The following is a 19,250-nucleotide window of genomic DNA, read 5'->3' as shown; positions in this document are numbered from 1 at the left end:
CGTCCTACTCTGCAGTTATAAAAAGAAAGGACTTCATGTCAAGCCAAAATATGTGGATGACACTTTCTGATGTCATCACTGTTTGAAGTTTGTAGTATGTTAGTTAGTTAGAGGGTTGTTCCTCTTAGTTTGTAGTTAGTTAGTTAGTTAGAGGGTTGTTCCTCTTAGTTTGTAGTATGTTAGTTAGTTAGAGGGTTGTTCCTCTTAGTTTGTAGTATGTTAGTTAGTTAGAGGGTTGTTCCTCTTAGTTTGTAGTTAGTTAGTTAGTTAGTTAGAGGGTTGTTCCTCTTAGTTTGTAGTATGTTAGTTAGTTAGAAGGTTGTTCCTCTGAACTGTTGCGCTTTGGAACTAGTCTTCTCTTAGGATTTAGTCATGTGGGATTTCAGAGCCATTCTTTTCCTCCACAGCCTATAATGACAAGATCGTGGCGTTCCTGCGGCAGCCCAACGTCTTTGAGATGCTTCAGGAGCGGCAGCCAAGCCTGGCCCGAAACCACGCTCTCAGGTGACATCATCAACACGCGCTATTTTAATTACCTTTCTTTTTTTTCACATGACACCAACTACACTTAGATATGATTGTAGGTTCCGTGGAATATCACAGGGGCTATTCACTGAAGTTGGAACTGGCTGACCATTTCTACTACATTGTTTCCATGTTCCCTCCACACACACACACACACACACACACACACACACACACACACACACACACACACACACACACTTTCTCATGAGTAAGCATGACTGCTGTGCTGACATTCTGACACGTTGTGAGCTGTGGCTTGTGGCTTTGATCTGCTTAAGTACACATCTCTGCTTTTGCCTAAACGCACAGAGGGCAGCCACATGTGCATTAGGAACTTAATACGGTGTTGACAGACATCAGTGTAACCATCAACATGTTTGAATCCAAAAGGCCGGTCTTCTCTGTCCGGCCTGTGAAACCCTAGAGGAGTCTGTGAAAACGTTCTGCTGGGCCGCGTCTGACACTAAGGCAACACCTTTGATATCCAGACCCCCTCTCTCTCCAGGCCCCCCATCCATACTGTACACATTTGGGCAAGTCCGGTCTCTGGGATGGAGATGGCTGATTGTTATCTTAAAAGCATTCCAGAACATAGGAACCTGGAAAAAAAACAAGAAACCGGCCCCGACTAATCGGGCACATTCCTCCCAGTGGAACATTTGAAGTCCGTTGGCGTTCCGAAGGCACTTGATGATTTCAGCACTTGGGTTCAGATGGGTGGGTGGATAACGAGGAGGTCGGGGTCGGAGGTTGGGGGTCAGGGATGTGAGTGGGCCTGGAGGTCAGCACTGACCGTTGACGTTGTTGTTGTTGCTGTTGCTGCCGCTGCCGCTGCTCCACCGAACCCCAACCAGGGAGAAGATCCACTACATTCGGACGGAGGGGCCCCCTGGGGTGGAGAAGCTGTCCTGTGATGCGGACCTGGTCATTCTACTGAGGTACCGCACACACAATATGACCACACTGCAAGGACACAAACAGGACTTTGCTATGCTGCTCGTTGTCTATATGTAAAGCCTGGCCATCCTTTACTTGTTATGACACTGTGTCATAGCATTTGGTCCCTGCTGGTGTGTGATCTTGTCCAGTAGGTTATTGTTGAGGAGTGTGAAGCATTGGTCATTTCGTGCAAACAGTGCACCCTGAGCAGCCACTTTGAGAGATCACAAAAATAGGCCTTTGTTTAGAAAACGACCTGTTTTAGAAAACACACTTTCATCTTTGGTTTAAACTTTTGGATGTTTGTGTTCCATTTTGTGTGGTTGCAGCGTGGGTGTGATGGTGACAATAGACATTGTGCTGACACTTGCTTTGTGACCGTGACTCAGGGTAAACAGTGTTTAGACTCTCCAAGGCCTCTGAGCCAGACACACACACTCCCACGCGCACACACACACACACACACACACACATACACACGGCTCACTGGATGACCACTAAACAAAGACTCTGTCATACACACACACCCACGTCCTGTTGGAAGACCACTAGGTAAACACTGTCCTACTCCCAGTGTTATGCGGTGAATCCTGACCCTCTAATGTGGATGCGCTGTATAAAATATGTAATGAAAAGTAGTCATATCATATATTCAGTATGGAAGGAAGAAAGCATGGAGGACCAATCGTAACCTGCAATAAGTCCATCTGCAGAATCTCAAGCCAGTTTTTAATCTACAGAAAATCCATCTGCAGAATCCCAAGCCAGTTTTTAATCTACAGAAAATCCATCTGCAGAATCCCAAGCCAGTTTTTAATCTACAGAAAATCCATCTGCAGAATCCCAAGTCAGTTTTTAATCTACCGAAAATCCATCTGCAGAATCCCAAGCCAGTTTTTAATCTACAGAAAATCCATCTGCAGAATCCCAAACCAGTTTTTAATCTACAGAAAATCCATCTGCAGAATCCCAAAACAGTTGTGCATATGTCCACCTCCCTGATACTGTATTGGTCAGACGGTCAGTGATGTGTGTTTCTCCTCTGCTCAGCTTGTTTGAGGAGGACATCATGTCCTACATCCCGGTGCCTCCATTCCACCCCGGCTTCAGCTTCTCCCCACGCTGTTCGCCCGGCTCCTCCCCCCAGAGCTCCCCAGGTGAGCAGCACTGTGTGTTTGTGTGTGTGTTTGTTTATCACCCCAGAGCTCCCCAGGTGAGCAGCACTGTGTGTTTGTGTGTGTGTTTGTTTATCACCCCAGAGCTCCCCAGGTGAGCAGCACTGTGTGTTTGTGTGTGTGTTTGTTTATCAATCACCCCAGAGCTCTCCAGGGGAGCAGCACTGTGTGTTTGTGTGTTTGTTTGTTTGTTTGTTTATCACCCCAGAGCTCCCCAGGTGAGCAGCACTGTGTGTGTGTGTGTTTGTGTGTTTGTTTGTTTGTTTGTTTGTTTGTTTGTTTATCACCCCAGAGCTCCCCAGGTGAGCAGCACTGTGTGTTTGTGTGTGTGTTTGTGTGTTTGTTTTCATTATCACCCCAGAGCTCCCCAGGTGAGCAGCACTGTGTGTTTGTGTGTTTATCATCCCAGTTGAAGATTACTATCTGTTTGTTTATTTGTTTGTTAGTTTGTTTGTTAGGGACCATGTGCAATGCACAAAAAACATAAATGTTGCCATTTGATGCGTTGTGTCAGAGCTAGCTTTTGGCTGATTAACATCTGGAGTCCCCCTTGAGCCCCCCTGGCAGGTCAGTTAGACATCCAATAGGCTGGGACATTCAACTAGACAAAACAAATGAATCAATACTAAAAATCATACAATAATATATCACACATGTAATCCCTCATAATGTATCACACATACAATATATCACAATATATATCACTAAACACTCTCACTCAAGGGCCTGTGGTCTGGGGCTCTGGAAGAGTGCAGAGGGTCATTAAAAAGGGGCCATCACTCATTAGGACGTATTGCCAGGTGGTTTTCACTATATCGATGGCAGACAACGGCTTTATTGATTGTTGTTGATAGCTATTAGGTGGCTATAACCATTATCCTTTTCAGATTGTCGTAGCCTATTTTCTTTTTTTCAGTGAGTAGCAACTAAACAGTGTGACTCTAAAGTACAGCGTTGATAATTACTCCTAGAAATTCTTCCTACATCAGCCACAAGTCAGTGACTCGTCCAAGTACTGACACCAAGCAGTGTTGACTGGCTGCCAAAAACCTTGTTTTCCCGTAGACTACAATAGAGTCTCTATTCCCAACCTTCCCTATCTCGCACTATTTACCACCAGCCTGAAGAATCAGGCCTCCGAGCCAACAAATCTCCCATCAGGCACTGCCACCACAATGCCTCAGCCAATCAGCAGCTAGTGAGATCCGCTTTGATCTTGAGCATGAAATAGCAAGCTATTGCATTGGTTTCTGGGGCTTTGAAGCTGTTGTTTTGGCGCCCTGCTTAATTATAATGGGGGAGAGACAACAGTGAATCCCTCCCTGCGCAACCATGCATATTAAACCAGGACAAGACCTCTGGGCTACGAGCGCTGCCTGCCATGTGCGCAGCTCCGCTCAGCGAGGAGCTCATGCTAATGCAGCTCACTGGAGCCCTCCGCAGAGCCAGGGCTAGTTAGCTGGTGTCGTGCACCTTGTGTTTTGAAGTTCACAGCGCGTTCGAGAGGCCTGTGTGATCCCTTGTGTTTTGAAGTTCACAGCGCGTTCGAGAGGCCTGTGTGATCCCTTGCTCTGGTACCCACGTCTCTGCCTTTTTAAACTACCTCCTCTTTCCTGCCCTCTGTCACTCTCCATCTGTTTTTTTTCTTTCTCTCCCTTCATCCTCATCTCTCTCTCTCTCTCTCTCTCTCTTTATCTTGTTCTTTGACTTCAATCATTTCAAAAGACTGTGACTAGTCATTTCCCCCTCTGCCAGATTCCTGCTGTGCCCAAAAAAACAAAGAGGAAAAAAAGCTTGATAGTGCTGGTCTAATGAACACTCACGCGCGCGCACACACACACACACACACACGCACGCACGCACGCACGCACGCACGCACGCACGCACGCACGCACACACACCCACCCACACACACACACACACAGCAGCTCCTCGTTAAAAAAAGAGCTTCCTGATGACTGCTGGGACTGCTTGGTTTTTAATATTGATGAGAAGTAGTGAGTGAGTGAGTGACAGACAGACAGAAGGAAAACAATGAGGGGAAAGAAGTAGAAAAGAGAGAGAGAAAGAGAGAGAGGGAAACAGAGAGAGAAAAGACTGAGAGAAACAGAGAGAGAGAGAGAGAGAGAGAGAGAAGACTGAGAGAAACAGAGAGAGAGAGAGAGAGAGAGAGAGGGAAACAGAGAGAGAGGGAAAAGAGAGAGAGGGAAAAGACTGAGAGAAACAGAGAGAGAGGGAAAGAGAGAGAGAGAGGGAAACAGAGAGAGAGGGAAAAGAGAGAGGGAAACAGAGAGAGAGGGAAAAGACTGAGAGAAACAGAGAGGTGGGGTGGTGGTGGGGGGGTGGAAGGAATGTAGAGCGGTGCGGAGGAGGAGGAAGAGGAGGAGGAAGAGGAGGAGGAGAGGAGGAGGAAGAGGAGGAGGAGGAGAGGAGGAGGAGTGCTGACAGTGCCCCACTTCTCTCTGATTATCATGACCTACTAAAGGCACAAAAGCAGGAAAGGGGCACGCAAGGCACATGCATCTCCATCAGCTACTCCCCCAAAATGCTTCTGTGTTAGTAGGTCAAAGAGGCCCGTTCCCTACTGGTCATTGGTCATCGGCTTTCATGAATTTGCCTTCTGACCTTTGTTTACATCATGTACAGTCTAGTGTTAATTTCGTCAGACGAGACGAGAGGAAATATGTTCGTCAACAACCTTTTTTTTCATGACTAAGAGGAGACGATGACGAGACGGCAGTAATGTCCTGAAACACTGACTAAGACTATCTTAAGATGCATTATTGTTGACGAAAAAAGACGAGACTAAAATGTTTTGCATGAAATAAAAACTAAGATAAAATCTCTCTTCATTTTCGTCTACAAAATGAGAAGACAGAATATCTAGCTGTTACGTTTTCAAAATATTCAATGAGTTCATACGCTAACAGCTTTCCTGTAGGCTAGTTCACGTGCTGTTGCTGCAACCCTGTGGCTGCAACACGAAACTACATGGAACAAGAACACTGAGATTTCTGCTAGAGTTAGCAAGATAACTACCTAAGCTTTATGCCACAATGCTACATACCCAGAAGTTGAAGCTTCTCTCATACAAATTAACATCCCCCAGAATGTCCATAATACTAAAATGTTCATCATGTAATGTCAACTATTTAACTAGTTAGACTGATGATGCAAAGTTTGCTAGCAAGTAAGCTAATATGGAAAGTTCGCTAGCAAGTTAGCTATGGCTAAGATGGAGAGTCTGTTTGGGGAATGTTGTGTTTAATGCGATATCGCCATCTAGCTTAGGCGGAGTAAAACATTAATATCGTTGGTCTACAACAGTGTTTTCAAACTTTTTCAGTTTCAGGACCACTTAACTAACCCTAGCTAAAAAAAAAAAAAAAAGATTGTACCTATTTCCAACAGTAGCCTATAATTAGTCTACACTATAGGCCTACTCACTGAACCACCTTGCTTATTGTCTTTGCACTTTGCTTATTGTGTGTGGATTCATACTGTATGATTTAAACTGGCATATCTTACATAGACAGTGTTGTAGAACTGTTTTTACATACAAGTTGGTTCAATATTGCAAACAACTCATCTATATTATATTTTGCCACGCCATAGCTTATGGACCACCAGTGATTCCCGGACCACACTTTGAGAAACACTGGTCTCTGAATATGACAGTGGTCCAGTCAAATCTTTTACTGTTTATGGTCAAATCCCAGCCGAGCTATAACTGAAGCTCGACTTACCTGTGCATGTAAACATACTGACTGACAAAAAATCAGAATGAGTAATTATAACAGACGAAAGTAGCCCTGTGGACACACAATATTGTTGGAAAATTGAGATGTGAAACACTATTTGACTCAAATGGTAATCAGAAATAATTTGTTATAAAAAAAAAAGACTAAAATGTGTTGACTAAAACTGACTAAGACTAAGATACCTTTTAGTTTTCTTTTGACTAAAACTAGACTAAAATGACGCAGAGACTTTTAGTTTAACTAAAACTTGACTAACAAAATGATATTTGAATGACTAAATATGACAAAGACTAAAAAGGACATTTCGTCACAAGACTAAGACTAGGACTAAATTAAAAATAGGTGACAAAATTAACACTAGTACAGTCATGTGTGTGTGAGAGAGTGTGTATGTGCTTGAGTTAGAGTATATTTCATTTATTTAAGTGCTATTTTACCTGTGTGTGTGTATATGTGCATTGTGCAGGTGTGTTTGTTTGGTTGGTTGCTGTGTGTGTGTGTGTGTGTGTGTGTGTGTGAGAGGAGAGAGAGAGAGAGAGAGAAGAGAGAGAGAGAGAGAGAGAGAGAGAGAGAGAGAGAGAGAGAGAGAGAGAGAGAGAGAGTGTGTGTGTGTGTGTGTGTGTGTATGGAAATGAGTGAGTGAGTGTGTGTGTGTGTGTATGGAAATGAGTGAGGGAATGTGTGTGTGTGTGTGTGTGTATGGAATTGAGTGGGTGTGTGTGTGTGTGTGTGTGTGTGTATGGAAATTAGTGAATGTGTGTGTGTGAGAGAGAGAGAGAGTGTGTGTGTGTGTGTGTGTATGGAAATGAGTGAGTGTGTGTGTGTGTGTGTGTGTGCATATTTATTTACCCGCCGTCCCCCCTGGCAGGACTGCAGCGAGCGCGAGCTCCCGCCCCGTACCGCAGAGACTTTGAGGCCAAGCTGCGCAACTTCTACAGGAAGCTGGAGGCCAAGGGCTATGGCCAGGGGCCAGGAAAAATCAAGTAAGTGGACGTTAGCATGAGCAGGAACTAGTTACAGCTTTGCACTGATCTAAGGCGGCACATGACGGATATTTTGAATGTATATCACCCAGCCATGCTAACGAATACATCAGCCAACCATGCTAACGAATACATCACCCAGCCATGCTAACGAGTATATCACCCAGCCATGCTAACGAATACATCACCCAACCATGCTAACGAATACATCACCCAACCATGCTATCGAGTATATCACCCAGCCATGCTAACGAATACATCACCCAGCCATGCAAAGAATACATCACCCAACCATGCTAACGAATACATCACCCAGCCATGCTAACGAGTATATCACCCAGCCATGCTAACGAATACATCACCCAGTCATGTTCATGAAGACATCACCCAGGCCTGATGTTCTCTGTGTCCTAGGTTCCTCATCAGGTTCTAGGTTCCTCATCAGGCTTGATGTTCTCTGTGTCCTAGGCTCCTTATCAGGCTTGATGTTCTCTGTGTTCTAGGGTCCTTATCAGGTTCTAGGTTCCTCATCAGGCTTGATGTTCTCTGTGTTCTAGGCTCCTTATCAGGAGAGGCCATCTGCTGGAGGGCACCTTTAACCAGGTGATGGCGTACTCTCGAAAAGAGTTGCAGAGGAACAAGCTGTACATCACATTCGTGGGAGAGGAAGGGTGCGTGACCACCCCATGATCATGAGTGTTTACTCTAATAAAGGAAGTAGAAGTGTTCAATACGGTAGAGACGGTCTCTGTCCCGTGCTGCATGGCATACAACCAGTTACATCATCTGTACTCTGTACTGTACAAAATGAAACACATCTTGATTGATAGGTCTGTTGATTGTTTGATAAATGAATTCATTGGTTGATTCACTGTCTATTTAGAACTATAGCGGAAAACAACATATAATGGAGAGTTCATGCATGACTATTGTTTACACATCAGGGTTTGTATATGGACCATTCTGCCCTTCTGCCCCTCAGGCTGGACTACAGCGGCCCCTCTCGGGAGTTCTTCTTCCTGCTGTCTCAGGAACTGTTCAACCCGTACTACGGCCTCTTCGAGTACTCCGCCAACGACACCTACACCGTCCAGATCAGCCCCATGTCCGCCTTCGTAGAGAACCACCTGGAATGGTGAGGCCGTGTCCTTCCGCAGATATGTCCTCTGAGGCGTCCACTGTAAATTCAGGGTCACCATTTATGGTCCCCCAAAAATGAGTGGTTCTAAACAAACTGCCTGTTAAGGCTGGCTGGATTGACTTGTGTTCCTGTAAACCGCGTTATACACTATAAAAGCTCCAGTAATTATTGATCTCAATGTCCAGGGGATTCCAGCGTTGGCCACTGACAGATGTGAGGACCGAGGGGGGTTTGTTTTACAAATGGCTCTCCTCCTCCTGAGGTTGTATTAAACGAGTGCCTTGCAGAGACACACTGTCATTTTAATTACACACCACCAGAGAGGTTCACTGGTGGCCAACGCCACATTATGGACATGCTTGCAATTAGCAAAACATTCACTGAAAAAATTGTATTCATTTTCACCCAAGCCACACACCAAAAAACGTCCAACCCTCTTCCGCACATCCTGTATATTTCTCCAACAAAAACAGATTGTTTTAGAGTTCATTTTGTAAATAGAGAAAATTACATTGTTTGAGGTGGTTCTTCTGTTTAACATTACTCTCTCCCTACTAATCCTTCTGTGTGTGTGTGTGTGTGTGTGTGTGTGTGTGTGTGTGTGTGTGTGTGTGTGTGTGTGTGTGTGTGTGCGTGTGTGCGTGCGTGTGTGTGTGTGGGTGTGTCTGTGTGTGTGTGTGTGTGTGTGTGTGTGTGTGTGTGCGCGTGTGTGTGTGTGTGTGTGTGGGTGTGTCTGTGTGTGTGTGTGTGTGTGTGTGTGTGTGCGCGTGTGTGTGTGTGTGTGTGTTTTTCAGGTTCCGCTTCAGTGGCCGTATCCTCGGCCTAGTTCTAATCCATCAGTACCTGTTGGACGCCTTCTTCACGCGACCCTTTTACAAAGCTCTACTCAGACTGTGAGTTCAACACACGTCTGCTCTTTCCCCTTTCTGCCACTTGTGCTTAACGATAATAAAGACCTGCATCCTGCCGTTTAGGGATTCACAAGCATCATAAATCGTCCCAGAAACTCCATTTCCTTTCAATTCTTTATACACAAACAAATTGGCGTTAAATGTTTGCATTTCCATGTGTAATGTGCAGAGGTGTATGCATCTTGACTTGTGTAATGTGCAGAGGTGTATGCATCTTGACTTGTGTAATGTGCAGAGGTGTATGCATCTTGTGTAATGTGCAGAGGTGTATGCATCTTGACTTGTGTAATGTGCAGAAGTGTATGCATCTTGACTTGTGAAGCATTGCCGTTCATCTTTATTCTCATTAGCAGCACACTTATGCACAAAGTCCACACCCCCACACAATGCTTTGAAAAAGAAAACCTTCATAAAACTGGTTAGAGGCCAAACCCGCCTTTGGAGCCAGCTCTTTGCCACTTCTCTTTTATAAAGTCCTAATTGCAGTTGGACTCCAATCCAAATAAGTCTTAGGAGGAGGGAAAATAGGAGGGTCAGCTGTGCATCGTCTTGCTCACTCCATTCTGTCCTTCTGCTTCTGCTCCAGAGCGACTGACCTGAGCGATCTGGAGTACCTGGACGAGGAGTTTCACCAGAGCCTGCAGTGGATGAAGGACAACGACATCACAGACATCCTGGATCTGACCTTTACGGTTAATGAAGAGGTCTTTGGTCAGGTATAGTACGCCGCCATCAAATGGCGTCTTTCACACAAAACAGCTGTTGCTCTCGTCTCTGAGATCAGTAAAGGGTGAGGGGCAGCCGTGGCCTACTGGTTAGCGCTTCGGACTTATAACTGGAGGGCTGCCGGTTCGAACCCCGACCAGTAGGCACGGCTGAAGTGCCCTTGAGCAAGGCACCTAACCCCTCACTGCTCCCCGAGCGCCACTGTTGTTGCAGGCAGCTCACTGTGCCGGGATTAGTGTGTGCTTCACTTCACTGTGTGCTGAGTGTGTTTCACTAATTCACGGATTGGGATAAATGCAGAGACCAAATTTCCCTCACGGGATCAAAAGAGTATATATACTTATACTTATATACTTATATACTTAAAAAAACAAATACGCAGCACATAATAAAAGCACCCTGTAGTATCCATCTGTTAGTTTCAAATCATTGGAAAAATATCATCCAGGATTCATGACCCGTTCTCATGTAATCTGTAATTTAGTCTTTTTTTTGTAGAGAAAAATGTGAGCTAATCATGCCATGTGAGCTAATCATGCCATGTGAACTAATCATGCCATGTGAACTAATCATGCCACGTGAACTAATCATGCCACGTGAACTAATCATGCCATGTGTTTGTCCACAGGTGACGGAGAGGGAGCTGAAACCAGGCGGCTCCAACCTCCAGGTGACGGAAAAGAACAAGAAGGAGTACATCGAACGCATGGCCAAATGGAGGGTGGAGCGCGGGGTGGTGCAGCAGACGGAGGCCATGGTCCGAGGGTTCTATGAGGTAACGTGGTACTGTGTTCTTCTATGAGGTACCATACCTGTGCTGTGTTCTTCTATGAGGTACCGTACCTGTGCTGTGTTCTTAACGGTACCGTAACTATGCTATGTTCTTCTATGAGTTTGGTTCGAAGGACTGACAGCTAGGGATGTAGCAGAGTCATCCCAGGCAAATCTGTGCCATACAAATCTCTTACAAATCTCTTTCCAGCCAGTGGCTCTGCCCAGCATTTGAATTTGTACCTTTAGTACATAGGTTCTCAAAATGCAGCCCGGGGGCCAATGGCGGCCCACGACAATACTGTATCTGATAACATCTGTAAAACTGTTAAAACTGTACAACTGTACTGTGTGCTTTGAAAAGAATGAATCTCCGTTTAGTGGTGTTTAGTGGCCATCAGGTTTTCCTGTGGTGCTTTGGTAGCTGGAATTGGCCCTGAAAAGGCCTATGCTGATAAGAAGCAAGGCACACTGAGACTGTTTGTTCTAAATAAGTTTGTACTTGAAATGGACTGCAACCAGAACTGTTATATCCCAAATTTGTCTGTTGAGGGTAGAGAACCCCAGGGATTGTGTGTGCATTCTTTCTTAAGATTTTCACAAGTTTTGCCAGGTTTAGCCTCAGTTATGAATTAAAATGTGTTTAATGCAATAAATATAAACTGCAGAGATGCAACCTGCTCATTAAAAAGGTTTTTTTTTCTCTTTTTCTCCCCCCGCCCCTTTGGCGGCCCTTTCAATGTTGTTCAATGTTGGGTTCCTGAATTGGCCCTCACCAATCAAAACTTTGAGAACCCCTGATCTAGTAGATTGAAGTGCAGGATTATAGTTCACCAAACACTCTTTGCCTTGCCATCTCAACAGGTGGTGGATTCCCGGCTGGTGTCTGTGTTTGATGCCCGGGAGCTGGAGTTGGTCATAGCAGGGACGGCAGAGATCGACCTGAACGACTGGAGAAGCAACACGGAGTACCGAGGCGGTAAGAGAGAAGTGACCTCACCTCGGTAGCCGTGGTAACCTCCAGCACAGGGCTCTGTTGTGCAAGCATGTGGGATAATCATAGCTGTCAACCCTCCCGTTTTTTCCGGGTTTCTCGCGTATTTTAACTTTTTTCCCCGCTGTCTTCCCGTTTTAATATTTTCCCGTAAACATCCCGTATTTTAACAATCTCATAACATTAGCTCTACCATCGGACTTGTCAGTCTCTGTACTGTTGTCCTGTTGCTACCCTAAGCCCTTCCAGCTTAAACAGATGTTTTCAAAGCATCGTTTGCTTGCTTGAAAGCGACAGTGAGACTATTTAAGATGACAGCGTGGTTGTCGTGAGAGCACGATTCAGTGGCACCTGCATAGTGTACGGCCGCACGCACTGTGTGTATCGGCCTACCAGGCTACTCAGCTACGAGTAGAGAAAGAATTCCCCCTGTTTGTATTCACTCCAAGTTGACCTACCATAACTTCCCAACTCTGTACTGTAGCCCATAAACTGCATACAGGCTATTTATATTTTTCTCTAAAATAACCAAATGCATTTGTTCAACTTTATGAAGAAGAATTACGCACTAGGCTACTTGGAACGCACACATTTTGTTTGTGCAGGAGAGAGAATGGCAGTGCACAGGGGCATCGATTACAGAACTTTAGCCTTGTTAGAGCTGTATAAAGTTGACCAAATGAATAGGCTGTTGTTAGGCGTAAATAAAGTAGGCTACTTTGTTGTATTGTTTAGCTGGCCAATGCACGAGCTTGCAATTATGAAACGGACTAATACTGCAACCCTTCCAACGTTGGGGGATGAATGTTGACATTTTCCCGTATTCTGCGTGAGAAACCCGGGAAATCTCCCTTATTTTCAAAGCTCAACGTTGACAGTTATGGGGATAATGTGCTGCAGGCGCCCATGACACTGTAACACATGAGGTTGGGCGAGACAGAGGAAATGTTTATGAACATAATAATAATAATAATACATACATTTGTTACATAAGCCTTTCAAAGCACCCAAGGGTGCTGTGATCATCCATCAGTGTGACCAGCTGAGTTGGCTTAATCAGATGGTCTGCTCAACACTTGGATTTATGTAAAGCAACATGATCTAGTTCTTTTACCCGAAAATAACTGCTTCAAACGTATTTTGATGCCAAACTGACTGCTACTAAGTAGAATGGAGTATCAGACATTGCTGACGCGCATTGCCATTTTAAAGGTCTTTAGGTGGTACAGTAGATGCCTGTTGAGGAGGCATCATGCGCCTGCTAGGCCACGGATGGCAAACTCAAGTAATTATATATGGACGTGGAGTATGGAGGCAGTGAGGATGTAGAAGAGGTGGAGAAGAAGATGGAGGAGGTAGAGGAGGTGGAGGAGGTGGAGGAGTTAGAAGAGGTAGAGGAAGAGGTACAGCAGATGAAGGGGTGGAGGAGGGGTGGAGGGGGCTGAGGTGGACTTCACAAGAGTAGGCAACTCTAGGCATCTACACGAGTAAACAACTCTAGGCATCTTCACGAGTAAACAACTCTAGGCATCTACACGAGTAAACAACTAACAACTCTAGGCATCTACACGAGTAAAAACAGCTGTAGGCATCTACACGAGTAAACTGCTGTGGGCATCTACATGAGTAAACAACTCTAGGCATCTACACGAGTAAAAACAGCCTGTAGGCATCTACATGAGTAAATGATACATGTATAGTACAAAAGTCGGCTTAAATGATACATGTATAGTACAAAAGTCAATTCAAATCAGTCAGAGTTAGTTCAAACTACTATTGCTTGGAAACTATCATGGTTCAAACTTATAATGTTGGTCCAACAGTTTTGGACAAATCGTCGTTAGTTAAATGTTAGCTAGTTGAACGATGCATTGGAGCATGTTAGTTCAGTGCTAACCTCCGTAACTGCACAGGAAACTCCAGAAACGGATCAGTGGTGTGTTCCCACCAGGGGGTCTGTGTGATGAAGACCTGGCCATGCATACCGGACCAACTGTCCGTAAATGCCCCCAAATTATTAATCACTCAGACGCCAGGGCAGTTCCATGCCAGATATGCTCATCTGGCTCTCATTGCGGCTAAGCTCTTAATTGCCCCTGGATAATTATATGCCCCGTTGGTGGCGCTTGACCCCTTTTTCCCTCCGCCGCGGTGCATTCTGGAAGCCTTCGGAGGGTGCGTAGCCTCTGGCTGATGCAGCCGCTGCCAAAGAAAACATTTGCTTGTTTAGCTTGCAGTTATTCATCTGGAGTGGGGAAAAGTGATGTGTGAAGAAAAACTGCCCAGTTCCCCCCTAGTGCGCGTACAAGCTTTGCGGTCTGGCAGGAGATGGGGGGTGGGGGGCAAAGAAAGCCTCTGCTCTCGTAACACCTCTGATGGCTTTGTGTTCTGAATACGAGGAGTTTATGTGTCGGGTATCTAAATCTGTTTTATCAGGCTGGCATGAGGTGTGTTTTAAATGTTTAGTTGGTGTTGGATTGAGTAGCACTGCATCCATGGCAGGCTATGCCACCTCCTCCTCCTCCACCTCAGCCCCTCCACCCCTCCTCCTCCTCTTACTCCACCCCTTCATCTGCTGTACCTCTTCCTCTACCTCTTCTAACTCCTCCACCTCCTCCACCTCCTCTACCTCCTCCATCTTCCTCTCCACCTCTTCTACATCCTCACTTCCTCCACCTCCTTGTCCATCTCCTCTCCCTTCTCCATCTCCTCCTCCACCTTCTCAACCTGTTCTACCTCCTCCTACCTCCTCCTCCACCTCCATGTCTTATCTTCTGCAAGAGACATCTCTTTCTTCCTCTTTGGTATTATTCCTCAGGTCACCGATTACTCTGTTTTGTGGAACTCTGGTCGAATAGTGTTGTGTCCCATTAATTCAACGTATCACTTCATACACTTAAAACCACCATTAGTGTTGTGTACTGGACCAGGGCCAGATCAAGAGTGCATTCATAAATACACCACATATCCCATAGAGCTCATAAATACACCACATATCCCATAATATCCCAGAGCGCTTGGCCCCTCCAGCAGAACACATTCATCAAGCCTCCATATTAATTGCAGTTTACATTACACTTATGCCCCACTGATTCATTTGGCTGACACAGACATCCAAACACGTTTCCATGTAACTCTCCATCTGTGTGAGAAAGCTGACTCTTTGTGTGTGTGTGTGTGTGTGTGTGTGTGTTCTCTCTGACAGGCTATCATGACGGCCACATCGTGATCCGATGGTTTTGGGGCGCAGTGGAGCGCTTTAATAACGAACAGCGCTTGCGTCTGCTGCAGTTCGTCACGGGAACGTCCAGCGTTCCCTACGAAGGCTTTGCTGCACTCCGCGGGAGCAACGGTCTGCGGCGCTTCTGCATCGAGAAGTGGGGCAAAGCCACCTCACTACCCAGGTACGGGCAAAGCCACCTCACTACCCAGGTACGGGCAAAGCCACCTCACTACCCAGGTACGGCCACCTCACTACCCAGGTACGGGCAAAGCCACCTCACTACCCAGGTACAGCCACCTCACTACCCAGGTACAGCCACCTCACTACCCAGGTACGGCTCCAAACATGCCACCAGGCACTGGTCACTACCCAGGTACAGCTCCAAACATGCCACCAGGCACCGGTCACTACCCAGGTATGGCTCCAAACATGCTACCAGGCACTGGTCACTACCCAGGTACGGCTCCAAACATGCCACCAGGCACTGGTCACTACCCAGGTACAACTCCAAACATGCCACCAGGCACTGGTCATTTTCTTGGGCAGAGAAATCAAGGCAGGTCCAATAACTCTATCTGACACTATTAGAGAGCAATCTCCCAATATTCAGACATCAGGCATTAATAGTACTGACCTGGCTGACACCAAACCAACCCTTAAACTCACAGTAGTTTCTTAGAAAGAAAGAAACGAGTGACTGGGTGAACTAATAGAGTGTTGCTCAGAACTGAACAAATATGGCTCAGGTTCCTCTGCAGAAAGAAACCAGTGAATGGGTGAACTGAGCAAATATGGCTCTCTGCGGGCTCGTGTGCTGTGATTCAGTTCATTGTTTGGAAAAGACCCTTTTGGTTGGTGTGTTTACATGCTTGCGCTGTACATGACACACTAGCACGGAGAGAAATGAAAAGTAAGCAAGGAGGAAGCCTATGAAAGAGAGGTCAGCGCTGGGTGCTAGATCAACGCACAGTCTTGATTTATAACCCTCCTCTGGGGTTACATTAGAGGGTAATGTACTGTATATCCCAACTAGACATACCTGTACAATGGAAAACTACAGCACAAATGAGCCTTTGCCGTTCGCCTCATTTAGTTCCTCACCATGTTCAGTTCATTTTTTATGATATAAGTATAAGTATATATACTCTTTTGATCCCGTGAGGGAAATTTGGTCTCTGCATTTATCCCAATCCGTGAATTAGTGAAACAAACACCGCACACAGTGAACATACAGTGAGGTGAAGCACACACTAACCCGGAGCAGTGAGCTGCCTGCTACAGCGGCACTCGGGGAGTAGTGAGGGGTTAGGTGCCTTGCTCAAGGGCACTTAAGCCGTTCCTACTTGTCGGGGTTCGGAACCGGCAACCCTTCGGTTACAAGTCTGAAGCGCTAACCAGTAGGCCACGGCTGCCCCACCATGTGTAGCTAATATAAATGACTAAACAATGATCAATAATTAGCCATTTAGTCATGGCTGACAACACATGGCTCAGTATTATTCTTAAGGCATATTCGAGGTGTACATTCCAAAAACATCAAGACTGGCTGACAGCGCACACATTCCAGCAATTTGTGGCACTTTGGCGCAGATTTGACCTTGTAGCACACTACATACTGTATAGATAGAAACACAACCAGTCACGGTGCCTCCTGAGCACCCCTCATATTCTCATATCCTATACTGGCAAACACAGCTGCTGTTCAGTTGAATTCATTACTCCAGTTAGCCTGTTTGTGGAGGGAAATGCAACAGGTGGCGGAAAAAGCACTTGATATGCACCCGGTGTCCCTGACAGACGGATATACAGCACATGTTTTATAGGGGAAACCCCAACCAAAGAAAACAGTTGGTGGGAATGTCAGTGGCTCTCCTAATGAATCCAGACAAAAGCGACGAGGAGGGCGATCCTAAAATGGATAGGGATACAACACCCCAAGCCTGCAGGGACGAGGTGCTGTTTGATGGACAGAAGGCCCAGAGCCAACAAGGCTGGAGCGCTCAGGCGGACCATGTTGTTCTTGGCCCAAGTGTCCATTTGTAAGGCAAATGTCGTAGTCCTTGTGTGCAATGAGATTCAAATTCCTTTGGCATATCATATTCTACACTGTAACACACACTATTCCTGCTCATTAAAAAAAAATAAAAATGGCCTGTGATTCCATCTACCTGACACACTAAGTCCACACATTATGGGTGAGTCCTTGACAACACATTCCTTTACGTTAGCACCATAGATGTGATTACAGTGTGATTACGGTGGGCTTTTGGGTACAGTGGGCTTTTGGACCTAATCATACATGCAGGCTCTTACAGTACAAGGAGTTTGGATCTTGCTGCACACACAGACCCCAACAGTTTCCTCCAGGTTGGAACAAAGCCATCCGAACTCTGGCTGGGACATTACGGATTGCAGGCTGATTCTGCCTCTGACAGCGAAATATTAGTCCTGATGATTGTCATGTTGGCCGGTTGAAGATCCCACCAGGATGAAATTGTCACTCCGTGAAAACCTGGAACACAAGGGTTTAGCATGCAGCTTCCTCATGTAAACGGATGACAGTGATGCAAAGCTCTGTTGCTGGTGGTGCATTGCGAGTTTTGTGTCTCACCTTGAGATGTGCTTGTTGTTGTACTCTGACTTGGCAAACAACAAAAGGCTCTGGTCGGGGAGGGTGCCCTGTCAGCACTTTCTGGGGCTAATATTTCGCTGTCGGAGGCAGAATCAGCCTGCGTTTGTACAATCAAAAAGACTGCAGCTGGGAACAAGGGAGATTGCAGGTATTAGAGGAGAGGAAGGAGGCAGCTCTCAGTCTTCAATCAGGTCCAACCGGCAGTCTCCCAGCCAAAGTTGAGATGGCTATGTGCCAACATGGGGGACCATTTTGAGGTCCGTGTGTGCAGCAAGATCCAAACTCCCTGCAAGAGCCTGCATGTGTCATTACTGTAGATCCAAAAGCCCACTGTAATCACTGTAACACTGTTATCACATATAGATGTGTGTTCTCAAGGACTCATCCATATATGTGTGGACTTCGTGTGTCAAGTAGAAGGAATCACAGGCACATTTTTTTTTTTTAATGAGCAGTAATAGTGTGTGTTAGTTACAGTGTAGAATATGACATGCCAAGGAAATTTGGATCTCGCTTCACACAAGGACCACGACATTTGCCTTACAAATGGACACCGGGGCCAAGAACTGACGGAACAGCCTCATTTGCAAGGGTTATAATTTGGCCTCTAGAATTTCTCTGCAGATATTGCAGTGAATAGCAGCTATGCACAACCATTGGTTTTCTTAATGCACCTCTGATAGAGTAGTTACATGTAAACCTGCACTGTTCAGATGAATACATATATATATAACAGGCATACATGTTCTAACGGTCTGCTCTTGTAATATTGTTAATTGAGCTTGACTTTTGACCCTTAACCCCGCCTCTCGTCCCCTGCAGGGCTCACACGTGCTTCAACCGTCTGGACCTCCCTTCCTACCCCTCGTTCACCATGCTGTACGAAAAGCTTCTGGTTGCGGTGGAGGAGACCAGTACGTTCGGCCTGGAGTGATGTCCTGCAAGCGGTGGAGGAGACCAGTACGTTCGGCCTGGAGTGATGTCCTCCAGGCTGGGGGGATGCAGTGACTGGCATCTCTTTTTTTAATGTGAATATGATTTTCTTTTTGACAAAAAAATGTGTATTCTCACTTTATTTTTTACTAAATCTACTGAAATATTCTTACAAAACAAAACAAAAAAACAAATGGATCCACAGACAGAGACTGTTGGCTGAAAATGTCTGCATGTCATGTACTATAATGGTCATGTTGTGTAATTGTCCATAGTATGGTGTGGGGTGGATACAAGGTGGGCTTGTGCAGGTCAAGCTGTGGGCAATAGTGATGACCAGGCCCCGGCCTGAGTTATGCTGTCCAGAAACCTCCGCTATAAAGCCCTGCAGTTCAGGCCCTAATTGCCCTAATTGCCCTCTGAAGTTTGCCTACAAAAAAGCTGCCATCTTTGAGATCTGGTATCTGGCGATTTTTCCAATGGGAAAATAACATGGGGATTTTGAATTATCGCACCTGTTAAACTCTCGCGGG

At 45.8% G+C, this 19,250-nt stretch overlaps 1 protein-coding gene across 1 annotated transcript in view; it reads left to right on the top strand.

The window, feature by feature from the left end:
* LOC125309833 (E3 ubiquitin-protein ligase HECW1) overlaps window positions 1-19,250 on the top strand; it is a 107,988-nt gene extending 88,738 nt beyond the window's left edge. The window contains exons 20-31 of the mRNA XM_048266956.1: window positions 408-504; window positions 1,383-1,466; window positions 2,518-2,624; window positions 7,272-7,386; window positions 7,944-8,057; window positions 8,369-8,521; window positions 9,322-9,420; window positions 10,025-10,154; window positions 10,793-10,939; window positions 11,800-11,914; window positions 15,135-15,333; window positions 18,607-19,250. Coding sequence (XP_048122913.1) covers window positions 408-504; window positions 1,383-1,466; window positions 2,518-2,624; window positions 7,272-7,386; window positions 7,944-8,057; window positions 8,369-8,521; window positions 9,322-9,420; window positions 10,025-10,154; window positions 10,793-10,939; window positions 11,800-11,914; window positions 15,135-15,333; window positions 18,607-18,718 — 1,472 coding nt within the window. The 3' untranslated portion in view covers window positions 18,719-19,250. The remainder of the gene's footprint in view (window positions 1-407; window positions 505-1,382; window positions 1,467-2,517; window positions 2,625-7,271; window positions 7,387-7,943; window positions 8,058-8,368; window positions 8,522-9,321; window positions 9,421-10,024; window positions 10,155-10,792; window positions 10,940-11,799; window positions 11,915-15,134; window positions 15,334-18,606) is intronic.

Source organism: Alosa alosa, chromosome 16, assembly GCF_017589495.1.
Source record: "Alosa alosa isolate M-15738 ecotype Scorff River chromosome 16, AALO_Geno_1.1, whole genome shotgun sequence".
Lineage (NCBI taxonomy): Eukaryota > Metazoa > Chordata > Actinopteri > Clupeiformes > Clupeidae > Alosa > Alosa alosa.
The sequence above is the reverse complement of the archived record's forward strand: the minus strand, read 5'-3'. Positions and strand labels throughout refer to the sequence as shown.